At 38.5% G+C, this 21,811-nt stretch overlaps 2 protein-coding genes across 6 annotated transcripts in view; both read left to right on the top strand.

Moving 5' to 3' along the window:
* LOC120740072 (procathepsin L-like) overlaps nt 1-21,811 on the top strand; it is a 37,639-nt gene that overhangs the window by 11,985 nt on the left and 3,843 nt on the right. Inside the window, exons 1-7 of one of the 5 annotated variants that reach the window (XM_040042176.1) lie at nt 13,779-14,067; nt 14,319-14,461; nt 14,668-14,865; nt 14,985-15,176; nt 15,777-15,942; nt 16,063-16,168; nt 16,316-16,861. The exons of 2 other annotated variants lie outside the window; for them this stretch is intronic. In XM_040042176.1, coding sequence (XP_039898110.1) covers nt 13,968-14,067; nt 14,319-14,461; nt 14,668-14,865; nt 14,985-15,176; nt 15,777-15,942; nt 16,063-16,168; nt 16,316-16,415 — 1,005 coding nt within the window. In that variant the 5' untranslated portion in view covers nt 13,779-13,967 and the 3' untranslated portion in view covers nt 16,416-16,861. Of the gene's footprint in view, nt 1-9,299; nt 9,553-13,778; nt 14,068-14,318; nt 14,462-14,667; nt 14,866-14,984; nt 15,177-15,776; nt 15,943-16,062; nt 16,169-16,315; nt 16,862-21,811 lie in introns of those variants that run through there. 2 more of the 5 variants (XM_040042175.1, XM_040042178.1) reach the window with 2 other exon arrangements.
* Nucleotides 1,951-9,287, top strand: LOC120739779 (procathepsin L-like). Its single transcript, XM_040041667.1, has 8 exons — nt 1,951-2,187; nt 2,271-2,462; nt 2,832-2,997; nt 3,112-3,217; nt 5,377-5,484; nt 8,796-8,851; nt 9,059-9,201; nt 9,252-9,287. Exons 1-8 carry the CDS (start codon nt 1,966-1,968, stop codon nt 9,285-9,287), a joined length of 1,029 nt encoding a protein of 342 aa, XP_039897601.1. The 5' UTR covers nt 1,951-1,965.

Raw genomic sequence — 21,811 nt, 5'->3', positions numbered from 1 at the left:
ATCTTATAACTGATAAGTGACATTTCATAAAATGGAAATGGAAAGCTTTCTTGTAATTCCTTAATTTACTTTATAGGTAAAATTATTATTATATATTATACTAGATTATAATTATTATAATATATATTATATATTATCAACATATTGAGAACAAAATCATAAATAAAATAAAATAAAAATGTAAAAATCAAAACAAAACGCAACACAAGAGAAGACACATATCCCCACCTAACTGTAGCGAGATAAGGAAAAAAGATATAAATAACACATGAACAATTTGAAGTGCAATGGTTGTTGGTGTGCAAAAACCTGTGTACTGATATAGATCTTTATTGCACACAACAAGGGTTTGTTACCAGGAAATTGTTATTGCACATAGTGAGTCCCTGGTATGTCTGTATTTGTTTGAGGAAAAGTTTGGCAGAGTTTAAGTCTGACAGTTTCAGAGAAGAAGCTGTTTCTCACATTTGTTATCAGTGGTTGTAGTGGGGGAAGTGGAAGTCACCACCTAAGAGGGGCCCTGGCAACTGTGAAATGAAAGGTTTTTTTGTTTGCATCATTCAGAAAAAAAGCAGGAGAGAGCGAAGCAGCAGCAGCACCCTCCCTAAATTATGTGACAGAAGCTCATATTATTGTCAACTAAGAGTTATTCCACTTTCAGTTCAAAGCTTAACAACTCTCACTAAGTAACTCTATCCGTTATTGTTGGACCAGGTGAGGTTAGTTATGCATTTTGAGAAATGTTAATCTGCCTGAGGAAATAGCATTATAAAATACCATAATGACACTCCTACTTAATTAAAACAAGCCATTAAAGGTAGGCCCTGCCCGAGTTAATGTAGACTGAGACTGTAACAGACTGTTAATGTACAGCTCCACCTTTTTCTGTTCCACCGCTTCACGTTCTTTCACTTTCTTTACAAATACCTGTGCTGACCTGGAATACTGCAGTCATGCTAGTAGCCCACTATATAAGAACTCCTCTCTGACGCAGACCTATAACCACAGGTGATTATAGTACACTCTGCACAACAGATACGGACACTGAGACAGGTAAGTAACTACAACACAGATAACTAAACATGTAGTTTAGTTTTCAGTTATTATGATGAAAAAAAATATTAATTTCAGAAAAACATTTCTGGAGGAGGTAACATAGAAACTCCCAAACAAAATGGGACAAAGTGGATATTGTCAAATGAAAGTGGCATGTAATATTATGACGAAAGCATTTTAAAACATGTATTACCAAGAAAGAATAAAAAAAAAATCAGTTTTCATCAGAAACATAAGTTTCCTGTAAGTCACAAAGGATTTCTTTCTTTTCTGTTTGTGTTCAGTCAAGATGAAGTTGCTGCTTGTTGTTTCTGCTGTTCTGGCTGTATCCAGCTGTGCCAGCATCTCTCTGGAAGATCTGGAGTTTCACGCTTGGAAACTGAAATTTGGTGAGACAGTAGACTCTTTCTCTCCTCTTTCATTTTTTCTTTTTGTCAGAAGCTTCTGATCAACTTTTATGTTTTTTAAGATACTGTACAAACCTCAAATTTAGAAAGAAAGATGAGCTCACCTGTGTTTTTACTTGTGCTAAAGATTATAAAACTGGAAATAAAGGAAATATGTTAGCGGGTTTAAAATACAAAATGATTAACTTTCTTTTGTTTTTTTTCCCCCCATGATTTCCTTTTCCAATTGGTAGAAAAGTCATATGACTCTGAGTCAGATGAGGCTCACCGGAAGCAGGTTTGGCTCAACAACCGCAAATTTGTGCTAATGCACAACATCTTGGCAGACCAGGGTTTGAAATCCTACCGTCTTGGGATGACACACTTTGCCGATATGGTATGTGCAGAAAAAGACATATCATTTAGATTTGACCAATTAACCATTGAAGTTGTCATCAATATTTTTCAATATAATTAGCATGTGAGGATGCAAAAACAACCCCCAAATTTTTGCATAAAAACCATGAACTTTGCTGCTTTTTACCAGGACCATGAAGAGTACAAACAGCTGGTTTCCCAGGGTTGCCTTCACACCTTCAATGCTTCTCTGCCTCAGCGTGGCTCTACCTTCCTTGGCCTGCCTGAAGGTACTGATCTGCCCGACACTGTTGACTGGAGGGATAAGGGATATGTCACTGAAGTCAAGGATCAGAAGCAGTGTGGCTCCTGCTGGGCCTTCAGTACAGTGAGTACATAAAATTTTGATTTTGTGTTCTTTGGGAAATAGAAACTGTTGTCTGGTTTGAAGCTGAATCATCCTTACTGCAGACTGGTGTACTGGAGGGTCAGCACTTCAGGAAGACAGGAAAGCTGGTGTCTCTGAGCGAGCAGCAGTTAATGGACTGCTCTCACAGCTTTGGCAACAATGGCTGCAACGGAGGATCAGTGAAGCGGGCCCTTCAGTACATCCAATCCAATGGAGGAATTGACACTGAGACATCCTACCCCTATAAGGCTAAGGTAAATAGATAGCAATATATCAAACACACACACACACACCTGTTTCTTCTGTGATTTAAATCACGAACCTTGAATATATGCAGTCAGGTCTTTATCACCTGAATATCATCACATCATAAATATCAGAATTATAAATGCAAATCAGCTCATTCAGACAGTGGTGTTAATAATGGCCATGCATGAAAGGCTGTACAGTACTGCCAAAACATATGGTAGCTCCAAGCCCTGTAAAACTCACAGCATGAGCTACTTTATTAACTTCTTTCAAAATCTATTTTTAACATCACAGTATTTTGGCAAACTCTCTGTTTGCTATATAAATGTGTCACAACAGTAAAAACTTATAATAGCATATGTTCTCTGTATTAGGGTCAACGATGCCGTTACAAGCCTGATGGTATTGGTGCCAAATGCACTGGCTATGTTCATGTCAAACCTAGTAACGAAGAAACCCTGAAGAAAGCTGTGGCCACTATCGGACCGATATCTGTTGGCATTGATGCTTCTCGTCATTCATTCCAATTCTACCAATCAGGTGCAGACATTGAAAAAATATTTGCAAAGTGCAGAGAAACATTTTTAAATTGGAAAAGAAATGTGAAATGCTTCATTTGTTCTTTTGTTCAGTCTGATTGACATGTATTTGCAGGAGTGTACAATGACCCCGACTGCAGCAAGACAGTGTTGGACCATGGTGTGCTGGCTGTGGGTTATGGTACAGAAAATGGACATGACTACTGGCTGATCAAGAACAGGTATTTACTCCCATGTGATGCTCATATTTTAATTCATGCACTTCACTACTTCTAACATTCACTGAGTGCTGATACAAAAATATGTAAAGGCATCTTATTTATGCAGATCATTATTTCTCCACATGCTTTTGGACTGTTGGTGTGAACACTATTAATTTTTAGCTGCTAAATGTTGTTAAACTGTGTAATTTATTTTTTTCTACAGCTGGGGTCACAGATGGGGAGACAAGGGATACATTAAGATGAGCAGGAACAAATCCAACCAGTGTGGGATTGCTTCTCAAGCAAGCTACCCTCTGGTCTGAAGATCGGAAGAAACCCATCCTCAGTTTTTCCTTCTGATTTTACAGAAAATCTGGTTTGCCCAGAATTTATTTCAGTCTTTTTAAGCAAGTTGTTTTTAACTAAACATAATTTTATTTGTGGTGTTAAGAAGCTCTCTTTGCCTGCAAAGGTGTTTGATGGAATAAATGTATAACTACAGCAAATACATGTAAAAGAAATAAATAAATAAACTATGAAACTGTGCTCTGTCGATCAATCCATCATCCAGGCAGAAATGTTCAGCACCCATGGGATGCGTTTCTAGTTTTCTGGAGACTTTGGTGTTCTCCAATGAATAAAGCCAATGTTTCCCAGGTTCAGTTTGTTGAGACGTTTGATATCGCATTACTTACAGAATTTGTATGGTTATTATTGAGACATACATACTGATCTCCACTCCATTATTAAAATAACAATTATTTTAAGGTAATAATATCTCTCAGCATTTAGCTAGCTTAAAATTTGTGTGACAAACATCACATTTTTCCAGTTTCTTCAGCTGATGGAGACAAACAGAATAAATTCTTTGGTGACCTCAAAACTTCATAGATAGTGTAACCAAACACTTTTTTAAGCTAATCAAAACCCAAAATAAAGCAAATGATAGTTAGAACAGGTTTATAACACAATGATTATGACCTTTCTTGAAAAATAACAAACGTCACAGGAGGTCTTCTATACTTATGAAATTCACCGTGTGTATTAATTATGATGGAATTTGTTCATTAAAAATCATAGTTACAGATAATAAGCTACCTTTAATTTTGACATTTCTGGTATTTTTGTAATAACAGAAAATATTATTTATATACATGCAATCTGTATATATAATTTTCAACACTGAATATTTTCAAACAGGCCAAACTCTACCGCTGAAGCTTGCGCAGACTTCCAGTGACTTTATTCATGAGGAGATCAATCTGGCGCTTTAAGCCAAGGTGGAAAACTGCATCCGTGTTTGGATTCTGATTAACTCTGTTTAACTAGCGATACAGTTCCCAGAGTTGTGTGTCTAATATTGTCCTTTCTCAGTCATCACTGTGCCACAGTGAAGAAAAGCATAGCTCAACACCTGCACCAGCTGGCTGACAAACTTGGAGCAGCTGTCATCCTGAAAGCAGGAAGCTTCACTGAACGCTTTCTAACTGCTGATTCTAGAATGGCAGAGGATGCCCCACCTGAAGCAAGATGGGTACTTTTAAAAGGGTTTGAAAGTGCATTAATGTGCCAATCTTGTTTTATTTTCTGAGCATTTACACAATTAATGAGAATTAACGAGAACTATAATCCTCAACAGGTACCATGGTCATCAAAAGTCATTCAAATCAATTCAGTCCAATTCAATTGGAAACAGTCGCCTCAGTGTTCTTTATATTGTAAGGCAGACCCTACAATAATAGATACAGAGAAAAAACCCACCAATCATATGATCCCCTATGAGCAAGCACTTTGGCGACAGTGGGAAGGAAAAACTCCCTTTTAACAGGAAGAAACCTCCGGCAGAACCAGGCTCAGGGAGGGGCGGGGCCATCTGCTGCCACCAGTTTGGGGTGAGAGAAGGAAGACAGGATAAAAGACATGCTGTGGAAGAGAGACAGAGATTAATAACAAGCACGATTCAATGCAGAGAGGTCTATTAACACATAATGAGTGAAAAAGGTGACTGAAAAGGAAAAACTCAATGCATCATGGGAGTCCCCCAGCAGCCTATGCCTATTGCAGCATAACTAAGGGAGGATTCAGGGTCACCTGATCGAGCCATAACTATATGGTTTCTCAAAAATGAATGTTTAAGCCTAATCTTAAAAGTAGAGCGTGTGTCTGTCTCCTGACAGGAGCATCAACACATCCTCAGGGGTTTCAACCAGCCTGGAGGTCTTAGGGACAGATGGCTGCTATAGCTGGAGCAGCACCTCCAGCCTCTCTGCAGACCTGCAGGCCTGGTAGTGAAATATCTCTCCATGTGTAAATGTATCCAGTGTTGTCCCAGACATAATGCAGATTTGATTTTAAATACTAAATAAATATGCTGCTTAGATTAAACTAAACTGAAGATAAGGATTTTATGGAACTGAGATTTGCAAAAATTACTTGAAACCAAAGAAAATTATCTGTCTGACTGACTGTCATGAACTTTTCTGCACCCGACCATCTAGCCCCCTGTGGGAGGTGGAAAAGCCAAACATTCGGTGACTACCTCTTTTGAATATTGTCAAATCCTGCCATGAAAGTGTATAGAAGCTGGCTATGCCTCTGTCTTTTTCTGCTTCTTCTCAGTCAATATGAAGTTGCTGCTTGTTTTTTCTGCTGTTCTGCTGTAACCTGCTGTGCCAGCATCTCTCTAAAAGATCTGGAGCTTCACGCTTGGAAACTCAAGTTTGGTGAGACAGCAGACTCTTTTTCTTCTCTTTTATTTTCATTTTTTGTCAGAAGCTTCTGATCATGTTTTATGTTCTTAAAGATGCTGTCCAAGCCTCAAACTCAAACAAAGAAATGCTCACCCATGTGTTTACTTGTGTAAAAGTTTCTAAGACTCAAATCAAAGGAAACATGTTAGCGGATTAAAAAAAAGAATGATTAATTTCTTTTTTCTGTTTTTCTCATAATTTCCTTTTCCAATTGGTAGAAAAGTCATATGACTCTGATCTAAGTCAGAGGAGGTTCACTAGAAACAGGTCTGGCTCAACAACCACAAGCTTGCACAAGAGCAAAACATCTTGGCAGACCAGGGTCCAACTTTTGGATAAAATCCCCATAATTTTTCCCTGTTTACCAGGAACATGAAGAGTGCAAACAGCTGGTTTCCCTGGGTTGCGTGTCTCCTTCAATGCTTCTCTGCCTCGCTGAGGCTCGACCTATCTTTGCCTGCCTGAAGGTACTGATCTAACCAACAGTATTGACTGAAGAAATAGTGCTAACTGACACTGAGACACAGAGAATGTGAACTTCAGTCTTAGTCTTACAAAAAAGAAATCCAGAAACTTGTGAACAGAGATGAAAAAATATAATTTGTGTGGTGTAAAAGTTTCTTAGTTTCTGAGATACGTCCTGGAGTAAGAACATATTTTCCAGAGTGTCTCACTTATCAAACCAAGTCTGTAGTTGGGGCCTTGAATGGGGAGAGAAAGGAAACATTAAGATAAGCAGGAACAACCAACCAGTGTGGAATTGCTAATTCCAAAGTAATTCCAATATCTTTGGTCTGAAGATTTCAGAAGAAACTCATCTTCATTTCTTCCTTCTGCTTTGACCAAAATGTATATGAATGTTTTTAACCAAGTTATGTAACCAAACATCATTTGATTTATGGTGTCAAGAAGCACTCTTTTCCTGCATTGGTGCTTAACGGAATAACGTCATAAAGACATCAAATGCATGTTAAAAAAATAAATAGAATGCTTTATACTAAGATGTAAAAATTGTAATTGTGTTTGTTACGTTGTGTTGGTAGTGTGTAGCTTATTACCCATGAAGTGGTTTTTAGCATTAGAAACTATGGTCTGTTGAGCAATCCAGTATCATCCAGTATCAACAGAGAAATGTTAAGCGTGTGTGGGATACATTTATAGTTTTCTGCAGACTTTTGTGTTCCCAAAAGAATAAAGCTGAAGGGTCCCCATTTTTCCTGTAGACCTGTCATGGATGACATTTTTGTTTCAATCATAAATTTGCATTTATGTGTTTTTTTGTTGGACAGACTGCCAATCCAGTTTCCACCATCAAGTCAAATATGTGTAATCTGTATTTTTGCATATTATTTAATAAAAAACAATAAACCATTTGAGACTACAATACTACATTTAAAAAAATAATAAAATTATGACCAAATCAGCAAATAGATACCAGTTTAAAAAAAAGGGAAAACTGGTCTCTACACACAGAATTCAGGTTTACACAGTGGACTAGCTTGTTTAAAGAGCTAAAGTTAGCAAAACCAAGGAAACGTTGCAACATCTGCAGTTCTCAGGCAATGGCCAGTCCATGACTGCTTGCACCTTTGCTGGGCCTGGTTTGAGATATCCCTTTGGTAGCCCAACAATGTATCTTTCCTGTAGCCCAGCAAAGATACACTGTCAACATAAAATTTGCCTTTTAGAAACAACCTCTTGGGCAGCTGCTGCAGGACTAACCTTAAGTGATTTTATGTTCTGAGAGAGATCGTGAGAAAAATAAGATGTCATCCAGGTAGACAAACATGAAACAATTTATGAAATGCCAGACAACGTCATTAACTAGGGCCTGAAAAACAGCAGGTGTGTTAGTTAGTCCAAAGGGCATTGCCAGGTGTTTGAAGTGTCTGTGATGGGTATTGAAGGCCATCTTCCACTCACCCCCTGCCTAATTCTCATCAAGTGACAGACAGCTGCGGAGGAAGAGACAGAGTGAGATCCTTTCTGAAAACGTCAGCCAAATCACGATAAACAGTTTGGAACCCTGAACCAAACCCACCTGAAAACGCAGGTGGGTTTGGTTCAGGGGCTGTAGAATCTGAAGGGAGAGTGGATTTTAAACAGTTCTTATGGAAAGACAGCCTCCATCCAGACTCATTTTGTTTCTCAGTTGATGTGCGGATTGTTGGGTCATAACCAAGGCTGACCATGGACCAACAGGGTGATGGGGGCTTCAAATCATAGAAACTGATAGCTTTGGTGGGGTTATCCAACAGAGTGAGTGAGATGGGTTTTGTTTTGTAAGTGATATCCTGGATTTAGTTTCCAAACACAGAGACACACAAACGAACACAGACAGAGGAGAAAATGGGAAAAGACAGACAGAAGACCCAATCAGGGACTGAGGGACCCTGACACCTCCACCTTTTTCTATTTCAGTACTTAACATTCTTTCGTTTTCTTTACTTTACTCCTGTCCTGACCTGACTGGAATACTGCAGTCATACTAGTGGTCTGCTATATAAGACGTTCTCTCTGACGCAGACCTATATCAACCACGGACACTGAGACAGGTAAGTAGCTACAGCACGTAATTAGACACATAGGCGAGTGTGTAAATGCACTTTTCAGTAATATACTGATGAAAAAAAACAAAGAAAAACAAAGAATTATTAATTTGCAAAAGGTTAGGAGAGAGAGATGATACTGTCGTACTATGAAAGTGACATCCAACATCCATTTAAAGTGACAGAAAGCATTTTAAAACTGATGTGGTTTCCTACAAGTCACAAAGCATCCGTTTCTTTGTGTTCAGTCAAGATGAAGTTGCTGCTTGTTGTTTCTGCTGTTCTGGCTGTATCCAGCTGTGCCATCATCTCTCTGGAAGATCTGGAGTTTCGCGCCTGGAAACTCAAGTTTGGTGAGACAGCAGACACTTTCTCTCCTCTTTTGTTTTTGTGTTTTTTCAGAAGCTTCTGATCATGTTTTGTGTTCTTTAAGACACTGTCCAAACCTCAAACTTGCCTCATCCAGTTATGTAAAAGTTTATAAGATTCAAATCAAAGGAAATATGTTAGCGAATCAAAAAATTGTTCTGTTTCTCATAATTTCCTTTTCCAACTTGCAGAAAAGTCATATGACTCTGAGTCAGATGAGGCTCACCGGAAGCAGATCTGGCTCAACAACCGCAAACATGTGCTAGTGCACAACATCTTGGCAGACCAGGGTTTGAAATCCTACCACCTTGGGATGACCCACTTTGCTGACATGGTATGTGTACAAAAAAGAGATCATTCAGATTTCACCCTTCACCAATTCAGTTGTTATCTGTCTTTTTTGATGCAATTAGCATGTGAGGATACAAAAAAACAAACAACAACTTTGTTTGATAAAACCCCCATGAATGTCTTCCCTCTTTATCAGGAACATGAAGAGTACAAACAGCTGATTTCCCAAAGCTACCTTGGCTCCTTTAATGCTTCTCTGCCTCAGCATGGCTCTAGCTTCTTTCGCCTGCCTGAAGGTACTGATCTGCCCGACACTGTTGACTGGAGGGATAAGGGATATGTCACTGAAGTCAAGGATCAGAAGATATGTGGCTCCTGCTGGGCCTTCAGTACAGTGAGTACATAAAATTTTGTGTTGTTTGGGTAACTTTGGGAAACAAAAACTGTTGTCTGGTTTGAAATCGACTCGTCCTTACTGCAGACTGGTGTACTGGAGAGTCAGCACTTCAGGAAGACAGGAAAGCTGGTGTCTCTGAGTGAGCAGCAGTTAATGGACTGCTCTCACAGCTTTGGCAACAATGGCTGCAAAGGAGGATCAGTGAAGCGGGCCTTTCAGTACATCCAAGCCAATGGAGGAATTGACACTGAGACATCCTACCCTTATGAGGCTAAGGTAAATAGATAGCAACATATCAAACACACACACACACACACACACACACACACACACACACACACACACACACACACACACACACACACACACACACACACACACGCACCTGTTTCTTCTGTGATTTAAATCACAAACCTTGAATATATGCAGTCAGGTCTTTATCACCTGAATATCATCATATCATAAATATCAGAATTATAAATGCAAATCAGCTCATTCAGACAGTGGTGTTAATAATGGCCATGCATGAAAGGCTGTACAGTACTGCCAAAACATATGGTAGCTCCAAGCCCTGTAAAACTCACAGCATGAGCTACTTTATTAACTTCTTTCAAAATCTATTTTTAACAGCTTTTGGAAAGCCTCTGTTTGCTAATATAAATGTGTGACAGCAGTAGAAACTTATGATTGCATATGTTCTCTGTATTAGGGTCAACAATGCCGTTACAAGCCTGATGGTATTGGTGCCAAATGCACTGGCTATGTTGAAGTGGAACCCAGTAACGAAGACGCCCTGAAGGAGGCTGTGGCCACTATCGGACCGATATCTGTTGGCATCGATGCTTCTCATAACTCATTCAGATTCTACCAATCAGGTGCAGACATTGAAAAAATATTTGTAAAGTGCAGAGAAACATTTTTAAATTGGAAAAGAAATGTGAAATGCTTCATTTGTTCTTTTGTTCAGTCTGATTGACATGTATTTGCAGGAGTGTATGATGAGCCCGACTGCAGCAAGACAGTGTTGAACCACGATGTGCTGGCTGTGGGTTATGGTACAGAAGATGGACATGACTACTGGTTGATCAAGAACAGGTATTTACTCCCATGTGACGCTCATATTTTAATGTTTTAGCAGCTAAATGTTGTTAAACTGTGCAATTTGTTTCTTTCTGCAGCTGGGGTCTCAGATGGGGAGACAAGGGATACATTAAGATGAGCAGGAACAAATCCAACCAGTGTGGGATTGCTTCTGATGCAACGTACCCTCTGGTCTGAAGAGGTCGGAAGAAACCTATCCTCAGTTGTTCCCTCTGATTTGACCAAAATTTAGTTTAAAGTTTTTAACCGTGTTATGTAACTAAACATAATTTTATTTGTCGGGTCAAGAACCTCTCTCTTCCTGCATCAGTGTTTAATGGAATAAATTCATAAATAAGACAAATACAAGTTAAAATAAATACATAAATTGTGAAACTGTGTTCTGTTCATCAATCCATCATCTAGACATAAATGTTTAGCACCTGTGGAATGCAGCTGCAGACTTTTGTGTTCCCCAGTTATTTTTGTGTTTTGTGACTCTTCGTATTATGACGGTTTAAGTTCAAGTTTTTAAAGTTTAGCACCGAGTTTAGTTCTTTCTATGTTTTTAAGTTTTCTTGTGTGTCTGTGAGGTTTCTCTTGTGTCTTTGTCTCACCTCTGTGTCACTTGTGAGAGACTGTTTTGTCCCTAGTGCTCTGTGTGTCTTAGTCATGTCGCTGTGCTTCATCTTCCTTCCCCTTTTCCCTTTTTCCTCTCCTCGTGTTTTATCTTTTGCTTTTCCCCCATTTCTGTGTCGTGTACTTCCTGTTTTATTTTGACAGTCTTTCATCCCGTGTGCAGTGTATTTGATTTTGCTTCCCAGTCTCGTTAGGTCTAATTCATCCCTAGCTATGTTCCCATGTGCCTCATCTTCCCTAAAAGCTCAAAGAAAATGGAGCAGAGTGGATACTTTGATACTACTTGTTCATATTGTAACATAAGAAACTTTGCTCAACTCCTGTCTGGCTTAAAATGACTCATCCTTATTGCAGACTTACACATTGGAGGTTCAGAACTTCAGGAAGATTAGAGAGCTGGTGGCTTTAAGTAAGAAGCAGTTGGTTGATTCGTTAGCAACCATGGAAACAGTGGTGGCAATGATGGTTTGATGGACTGGGCCATTCAGTAGTGGTGTGAAATATTGATGCCTCTGACACAAGATATTTATGTTCTAGAATCAATTCTCATATTAAAATATTGATATTTTAGTCATTTGTGATAAATTTGTAATTTTTCATGAACTGAAAAACAGTGGAAAAGTAACTTTATTACTGGGATTCTGTAAATGATTGGTAGGAACTACTTCTTTTCCCACCTGTCATAGTGATACGCAAAATATCCTGTATAAATGCATCACAGCTCACGTGTGCTCGCTCACTTAGTTGACAATAATGGGTGATTATAAGCAGAGCCATGTGTGGAGCTATTTCAGCTAAAACTAAAATAGTGCACATTTAACAATTGAGAAAACTGTAAAGGAAAAATAGAGACACATAAATGACCATTATATGGAAGGCTTGAGAAGACAGGATGGAGGCGTGAGGAAGGAATTACAGTAAACTCTAAAGCTAGTAGAAAAACAGAACAAACCTTAATACGCTAAGAATAAATAAAAGAAATATACACAATAAACAAAACAGGAATCAAACACAGAATATATAGGTAAACCAAATGAATAAACAAATTCAAAAATGCTGGGTAGCTGAGCCTCCACTCAGAAAAACGATTCTTTGTCCTCATTATTATTATTATTATTATTATTATTATTATTATTATTATTGTTGTTGTTGTTGTTGTTGTTGTTATGCGAGAGTAAAATGCTACTGAAATATATAAAATCAAAGGTTTATTTATTTTTAAAGTAAAAACAACCGAAACAACCCTCCATTTGTGTTAATGTTTGTCCACCAGAGGGCAGTCTGGAAGTCTAAGCAGAGGCATGTAAGGCGTAAATGAGCAATCAATGTGTTTACTTTAAAATTATTTTTCAGGCTCTTGATGCTCTCCACTGTACACTTGTAAAAGGCCAGAGCCTCCTCTGTAGGGAGGCATGTAAGGGTGGTAAGTAAGCATATACTTTAGCCTTTGCACACACTGTGCTTCAGCATTTTGCACATTTTTTGTTAAAGAAATAATGACATGGTGTAACATGTTATGTTTTGTAGCTCATATGAGGTTGTGGTTACCTCATTTTAAGAACACTGTAAAACCTTAAAATTTGAAAGGGGTTTGCTTCCTGTTTTTTTACTATAAAAAATGTCTAATTTATGTTTTTCATATTGTGAAATTCACTGCACAACAAAATGAAGTTAATGGTTTTCTTTTATTCAGAATGCTACTTGGTGTAAGAGAGTCTCATTTGCATATAGGCCTGTTATTAATCACTTTTCAATCCACTGGGATGAATGTGGGGATGTTGGTGTTCCTCTTGTCAGAAATGGCTGCCGTATACAGATTATAGTACAGTCTGACAGCAGTATCACAGGAGGGGGGCAGAGTTGGCTCAACAAATGTCCCTAGTATTTTTAAAGAAGCAAAAAGAAATGTGATTTTCTGAAAGGAAGAGATGGAGTGACATGTATGAAACAGAGAAGAAAGGAAGATGACAGATTATTTTCAAAAGTAAGGACTGCTCATACAAGCCAGTGACCCTTGCCAAGTTTTCTGCTTTCACCATCACAAAGTAGTTCAAAGAACTGAAACAAAGTCTCCCACTCTCTCTCTCTATATATATATATTTAAATATATATATATATATAGAGAGAGAGACAGACAGAGAGAGAGAGAGAGAGAGAGAGAGAATTTAAGTACATAAATTACAAAATACGAGAATCACATGAGGGCATTTACCTGATCTTGACCACTCAGTATTCATGTCCATTCTCAGTGCTACATGTCGATGGGGTGGAAGGGCATGTATTCCTCCAGGACCTGAAGCACAGTAAAGCACCCCACCAACAGCCAAACCCACCTGTTCTCTGATTGGATTGTTAAATTTGTGATTGTCATGAAACAACTAATAACTAATCAGCTGAAAGGAAGAAAACTTTTGTTAAAAGAGTGACATCATGCAAACATCAAGTGATCCTCCTCTTAATGTATAGCTCCACCTTTTACTGCACCTGAAATTCTTTCACTATGTTTTTGAACTGCTGTGAGTCACCAAACTGGAATACAACTATTATAGTTAGCCATATAGGAACTCTGTTTCTCTCTGATACAGAACTACAGTACCTCAGCCCGAGCTGGCTTAACCTCAATCTTTGCAACATTTTGTGTGGTTTTCTGCAAGACAAAAGGATCTGTATTTTTCTGCTTGTCTTCAATCAAGATGAAGTTGCTTCTAGTTGTTACTGCTTTTTTGGCTGTGACCAGCTGTGCCAGCATCTCTCTTGGAGATCTGGAGTTTCATGCATGGAAGCTCAAGTTTGGTGAGACAGTAGACCCTTTTCTCCTCTTTTAGTTTAGCCTTGTGTGAAATGCCGTTGTTCATGTTTTGTGGTCTTTAAAATATGCTTAGTAAACCTCAAATTCTGAGAAAAAATGTGAACTAACCCTTACGTTTACTTATAGAAAAGTTTAAAAGGAATAAAAGGGTATCTCTTACCAGAAATTCAATTTTTATTCTTTATTCATAATTCCTTTGTTCTCTTTATGATTTTTTTCATTTTCCAACTGTCAGAAAAATCCTATGACTCTCCATCAGAGGAGGCTCATCGGAAGCAGATCTGGCTCAACAACCGTGAATTTGTGCTAATTCACAACATATTAGCAGACCAGAGTTTCAAGTCATACCGCCTCGGTATGACCTACTTTGCTGACATGGTATGTACGGAAAAACATGTGCCAGTTATGTTTAATCCTTTTTAAAAACATTTAAATTTTGATTGCAAAAATGATATTTGAAAAGAAAAAAATGTCCTTCTTTATTATGTTATGTTATTATGTTGCTTTTATTATTCTACCATATACAGTGTCCATGAGTGTTCTGAAAGGCGCTTTCAAATAAAATGTATTATTATTATTATTAGGAAAATGAGGAATACAAGCAGCTGATTTCCCAGGGCTGCCTTGGTTCCCTCAATGTTTCCCTGCCTCACAATGGTTCTGCGTTTCTCCGGCTACCTGAAGATATTGATCTGCCCGACACTGTTGACTGGAGAGAAAAGGGATATGTCACTGATGTCAAGGATCAGAAGATGTGTGGCTCCTGCTGGGCCTTCAGTGCAGTCAGTACATATAACTTAGTGTTCTCTATTTGTTGTAATATGGCAAACGTTGCTCAACTTAATTATATTGTATAATCAGCTATATATTCTGGATTAAGATGAACTCATATTTATTGCAGACTGGTGCACTGGAAGGTCAGAACTTCAGGAAGACAGGAAAATTGGTGTCTCTGAGTGAACAGCAGTTGGTGGACTGCTCTCGCAGCTTTGGGAACCACGGCTGCCAAGGAGGCTTGTCATACCAGGCTTTTCACTACATTAGATTCAATGGAGGAATTGACACTGAGGCGTCCTACCCTTATGAGGCTAGGGTAATTAGACAGCAATGTCTCAAAAACCTGCTGTCACACCAGATCTCCTGAAACAAAATCTTTGAACGTACATTTTCAGGTGTTCATTACCTGACTATGATCATCTTGCTAAATGGCCTGTATTTATAGCGCTTTACTAGTCCCTAAGGACCCCAAAGCGCTTTACATATCCAGTCATCCACCCATTCACACACACATTCACACACTGGTGATGGCAAGCTACATTGTAGCCACAGCCACCCTGGGGCGCACTGACAGAGGCGAGGCTGCCAGACACTGGCGCCACCGGGCCCTCTGACCACCACCAGTAGGCAACGGGTGAAGTGTCTTGCCCAAGGACACAATGACCGAGACTGTCCAAGCCGGGGCTCGAACCGGCAACCTTCCGATTACAAGGCGAACTCCCAACTCTTATATCAAAGTTGAAGCCGCCATGTGCTCATTCAGACGGTGGTAGTCATGATGGTTTCTGGCTAAAATATATAGTAGTTCCAAGACTTGTAAAGTAGTACTACTTACTACTTACTGTATTTCTTTCTAATACAATTCAATCTAGTATAGTAAATTATAGTAAATTATAACATATTTTCTCTCAATTAGGATGGACTATGCCGTTACAACCCCAATGCTATTGGTGCCAAATGCACTGGCTATGTTCATGTGAGTTACTCTGATGAAGCTGCACTGAAGTTTGCTGTGGCTAGCTTTGGACCGATATCTGTGTCCATTGATGCTTCTCATCGATCGTTTCAACTCTACCATTCAGGTGCAGACATTGACACACTTTGTGGAAAGTACCAAGAAAAATATCTTCAAATAGAAAAAGAAATTGAAGGTGCTTAATTTATTCTTTATACCTGTAAGTCTGATTGACATGTATTTACAGGATTGTATGATGAGCCGGCCTGCAGCAGCACACGTTTGGGCCATGCTGTGCTGCTTGTAGGTTATGGTACTTTGACTGGGCACGACTACTGGCTGGTCAAGAACAGGTAAATACCCACATGTGATGCTCATATTTTAATTCGTTCATTTCATTCTTTACAATATTCACTGAGAGGTGATACACAGATACGTATACATGAACATGAAGTGTGAGCTTTAGCTGCTAAATGTTGTTAATTTGTTTCTTTCTGTAGCTGGGGACTTGGATGGGGAGAGATGGGGTACATTAAGATGAGCAGGAACAAGTACAACCAGTGTGGGATTGCCACTCGAGGAATCTGCCCTCTGGTCTAATGAGGTGGGAGTAAACTCATCCTCATTTTGTCCTTATTTGACAAACAATTACTTAAAATACCATTTAAACATGTGTAATTTCTGATATTCAAACGGTATGTTTTTACAGTACACTACAGCTTACTATAGGATCGTGGTTATGGGTATTAGTTTTTTAGTTTTATCTAAATTAATTGAGTTATAAGACAGTATCTTTTTTATGGTGTCAACCAGTCTCTCTTTTCCCAAAACTGCAATTACATTGAGATATAAACATTTACATTTGCGTTTTTACTGTAGTGGTGGGTATGACTTAATAACCATCTTGTGATGTTACCATTAGAACTATTAATCCGTTGATCAATCAGCTTTATTCAGAAAGAGATCCTCAGCCCTTGTGGGATGCATTTCTATCCAGTTTTCTGCAGATTTTTGTGTTTAATCCAGAATAAAGCAGATTAACTGAATATCTCCTGGCTTTTTCTGTAGAGTTGTCAGTGACAGTTTTGTTTCATTTAGAAATGTTTAAATACTTATTAATACCAATGAAATGATATTGCTGAATAATGCACCTTTTGCTGTTCCTTCCTTATCAGGTGTGTGAGTGGGTGGATTTACTATGTCAACAATATTAAATCATTGGTAAAATGTATCAGTCAAATCAAATTATGTACTACTGATACATTTCTCTAAAATCCATGTGGGTTTTCAACATTTATTTGGTATTTCATGGATTCTGATTGAGTTCCCATTGGCTCAACTTTGAGAGTCACCAATATGTATAAACAGCATATCATTACACCTAAGCAAATTAATTACATGCTGTTTGTTGTGGAAAAATAAAACCAAACTGATTTTCTGGGATTTATTGAAAGAATCCATCACTCCAGCACAAACAGGGCTCATACCATGATTTTAAGTTGTTTTAAGTTGTAAATCAGTCAGATTTGACCCAAACACGACAGGAAGGTTAAAGCTTCTGTTAAAATGTTCAGCAATGCTTGATTTAATCTTGCTTGATGTTGAGAAATGTGTGATATATCATGCCATTAACCATTGAAAATGTTTATTAAAAAACTCCTTACCTTCACCTGTCCCTCCCTCAGAATATCCTCAAGCGCTGATGCAATAGCTGATCCTGTCTGGTTTTTACACATCTGACCCACGTAAATTTAGTTAATTAAGTGTTTTGTAAAGTTCTGCTTTGAGACAATATAGCTCAGGGCCGGTGGGGCTAAGGGGACTGCACACAGTTATGCATGGTAGAGCATGTTCTATGTTGTCAAGTTCAAGTTGTTATGTCTACGTCCCATTATGTGTCCTGTTTTTTCAAGTGTCTCGTGTTCTATTTTCAGCGTGTTTAGTTGTATGTCCCCTGTGGTGTTCAAGTCATTTGTGTCAGCGGTTTTTCCCCAGGTGTTCTTACTTCCCTTATTACCCTCCTGTGTAAGAATGAACAAGGATTTGGATGACTCACCAAAATTTTCTATTTTCAATTTTATTTACATAGTGCCAAATCACAACAGTCGCCTCAAGGCACTTTATATCCTAAGGTACACCGTACAATAACACATACAGAGAAAAACCCAACAATCATATGACCCTCTATGAGCAAGCACTTTGGCAATAGTGGGAAGGAAAAACTCCCTTTTAACAGGAAGAAACCTCCGGCAGAACCAGGCTTAGGGAGGGGCGGCCATCTGCTGTGACCAGTTGGGGAGAGAGAAGGAAGACAGGATAAAAGACATGCTGTGGAAGAGAGCCAGAGATTAATAACAAGTGTGGGTCTTGATGCATTTGCAATCATCCAGGTAAGTAAATCTCCAAAAGTTGATTCTGTTCATCTGGACGTAGTGTTTTCAGAGGGAGAAACATTTCGTCGCTCATCCAAGTGACTTCTTGGAAGTATCTTCAAATAAAACAAGAAATATTTTTTTTCTTGTTATTTGAAACCCATCAGTCACAATCACTCACCCCTAACTAACATGTATTTTAAGGCATGTACGATGAACCTGCGTGCAGCAGCACCGATTTGGACCGTGGTGTGCTCACTGTGGGTTACGGTTCTTACAAAGGACATGACTCCCGGCTGATCAAGAACAGCTAAATACCGACATGTTTTAATTCATGCACTTCATTCCTGCTAACATTCGCCAAGTGCTGATACACAGCTACAAAAGGCAGCTTTTGTTAATCAGACTGTTATGTCTTCACATGAGGTTAATGTGAACACAGCTGAGTTTTAGCTGCTGAATGCTGTTCATTTGTTTCTTTCTGGGGCAGTGGGGTCTTGGATGGGGAGAGATGGGCTACATTAGGATGAGCAGGAACAATTTCAATTGCTAGTTTTGCAAGTTACCCTTTGATCTGAACAGATGGAAATAAGGGGCAGGGGGCATATAATTTACTTAAAAATCAAATGATCTTTTTAAAGTTTTATTTCTGGTTCGGTTTCTGGTGTGTTGTTTGTGTTTAATGGACTAACCTTATAATGACTGCAAACACATGTAAATAAATAAATGTTTGACACTAAGATGTAAACATTTACTTTTGTGTGTTTTACTTTGTTGGTGGTGCGTGGCTTAATAACCATGCAGTGGAATTTAGATTTAGAATCTGTTGTCTGTTGGTCAATCCAAAGATTTTTACAAATCAGATTAGCTGATTAGCCCCAAGCTTTTAGTGTAGAGTCTGCATGGATTACATTTTAGTTTCAATTTTCAGTTTCAATTTAAAGCAGCCAACTGTCAAGTGTGCAAAGTTAAATAGTCATAATCAAGCATAATTTGACGAGCCTGAGCTTGTCGAGCACAGCTAATACGCTTTTTTCCCTTTTACTTACTTCCGAAAAGAAAACCTAATTTCTGCTGTTCAATGGGCTCCTGAACAAATTTAAACTTTTTAAAATTATGCAAAATGCAAAACGCTTAGCCGTGTCTCTAATAAAACTGCTGTAACTTCAGAGGTAATGTTCATATGTTAATTGATGGTTTTCTTTCATTTTTGATGTACTGCAGAATATTTTTATAAAATCCCAGGCCAGGAAAATCATCTTCATGTTTTTCTGTGTTTTATCTTCAGCTACTTTGACACAAAGGCATCTGATGTGATGCTCACACCTTTGATAAAGTCTTGCGTGTGTCAGCTTCCATTTTATAGATACAAAAATATGTAAATGTACTGATCTGAATTATAATATTTCTGACTGTCTGAGGCAAAATTTCCCAGATTCAAATCGAATTGAATCAAATCGAATCGAACTGAATTGAATTGTGGATCGAATCGATTCAGGACCTTGTGAATCGGAATCAAATCGATTCTAGAAATCAGTGACGATACCCAGCCCTAGTCCATATGTATAGAACATGGCATCATTTGTAATTAAAAGTGTTGTATTAATTTGGAAATAAATGTATATTATGAATAGTGTCTTTGTTGATCTCAGCTGTTTAATGACACTTATTAACAAACAACCTTTCATAATGTAGCTTGCACAGTTTGTTGGAGAAGACACTGTTTTGCCTCTCTAGACCCCAGAGTTGATTATTAAGCAAACAATCAATATGTAATTACATTTATTGAAAGCTGCTTGACATTCCTCCAATTATGTCTTCACACCCTTACTAACTAACTAACTCATATACAGTTAGGTCTGGTTACTTAACGTGTTAGAGGCCTATATAAAGACTATACGGTTTCCAGTTATGCACTACATATGTTTATGTCTGTCATGGTTCTGGGTCAGTTCTCAGCATTTTGAGTTTATGGTGTGATTTCTTTGTGTTGTCATGTTTTAGTTTTCTATTCTGTAGTTTTGAGGTTATTGGGGATTTGGGACTTTTGTATTTTTAAGATGTGTTAAGTTTCAGTGTCTCAGTCAGCCTTGAGTTTTGTTAGTCGTATGATTCTGAAGGTTTTCTTGTTCGCCTTAGTCAGGTTTGGCAAACTCCAGGCCTCGAGGGCCGGTGTCCTGCAGGTTTTAGATCTCACCCTGGGTATACACACCTGAATCAAATGATTAGTTCATTACCAGGCCTCTGGAGAACTTCAGGACATGTTGAGGAGATAATTTAGCCATTTAAATCAGCTGTGATGGATCAAGGACACATCTAAATCTTGCCGAAGGATATTTGGCATGTAGCAAGGAGGCAACCTGGGATCGAACCACCGATCTTCTAATTAGTGGCTGACCTGCTCTGCCACCTGAGCTACAGCCACCCCACAAGACAAACAGGAACTGTGGATTCAAAATTTGTGATGAGTAACAATTTACTCATCACATATTGACTTCATTTACTTCATCAAAATCTATAGTCTATAATGTTTTATGATTTTTAAATCAAATAAAATGTGAATTTTGACCTTTGACTTGTGCTAACTTTTTTTTATATCACTGCATTATTTTGTGACAAATTTGAACTTGTCATGATTTTTAAAATCTAATAAGACATTTCTCAGTGAAAAAGTCATCCACGGAGGCTCTACAGAGCAGGTTAATCAGCTTTATTTTCTTGGAAACACAGAAGTCTGCAGAAAACTGAATAGAAAGAAAAATCACTCAAGTGCTGAATATCTCTGTGTGGATAAAAGTAGATTAATTAACACAGTTTGTAATGATAAAAACCACTGCATGGTTATTAAGTCACACAACAAAGTGTAACACACACAATCTCATGAACCGAAAGTTCGCCAAGGAGTGGACCCAAATGCAGACACCAAGACGCAGAGGAAACTATTTATAAGAGTATTTATTTTACAGCAGAGTTTGTGAGCCAGATTAGAAATGGCTATGGGGAGAGGTGAGTGGAGCTGAGAAGGGAGCTGGATCACAGAGGGGGTCACGGCGAGAGACAGAGAGACAAAAGGGATCCTGTAACAGACGGAGACGGAGTTATTGTATGGATAATGAGCAGTCAACTCAGTCTTTTGCTGGTGAGTTTATTCTGCTTACTTCCAGGCTTTGAAGGCCCTGAGGGGGGGGGAGGTCCGTGGGAATTTCCAGTGTATTCGAGGTATAATGGCAAGTTATGCCACTACGCTAGTTACCGCCATGGAGAGCATAACGAACTGCCAAGTAAAAGCAGGTTGCACAGGTTTAAGTAGCTCTCCCACTGATTGCTTGCACATGAGCACTAGATGAGACACATGAAGCTTCACCCCAGTGGGATGGACAGCAGCTGAACACTGATGACAAAGTATATCCTTATTATCAAGGAACACATTACATTATAACAGGATCGAGCCAAAACAGGCGAAACTCAATATGCCAATGGAAGATCAAGCAGAGGTATCTATGTCACATTTCAATAGGGGAAAAGACATTTTGAATGAATAAAATCAAATTTCAGAGTAGTGGCATTTAGAGAATAGTGTTTTTAAGTAGACCAACGGGAGAAATATACCACAGCCTTTTTTGT

This window comes from Simochromis diagramma, unplaced genomic scaffold (genome assembly GCF_900408965.1).
Source record: "Simochromis diagramma unplaced genomic scaffold, fSimDia1.1 OVJJ01000304.1, whole genome shotgun sequence".
NCBI classification, from domain to species: Eukaryota; Metazoa; Chordata; class Actinopteri; order Cichliformes; family Cichlidae; genus Simochromis; species Simochromis diagramma.
This window is presented reverse-complemented; position numbering and strand designations above follow the sequence as displayed.

Excerpts from the sequence above, each read along its gene's own strand:
- LOC120739779 (XM_040041667.1), top strand. The coding sequence starts at position 1,966 with ATGAACTTTGCTGCTTTTTACCAGGACCATGAAGAGTACAAACAGCTG. Across the intron at positions 2,463-2,831 it reads CCTACCCCTATAAGGCTAAG|GGTCAACGATGCCGTTACAA; the intron begins GTAAATAGATAG and ends TCTCTGTATTAG. Across the intron at positions 2,998-3,111 it reads ATTCCAATTCTACCAATCAG|GAGTGTACAATGACCCCGAC; the intron begins GTGCAGACATTG and ends ATGTATTTGCAG.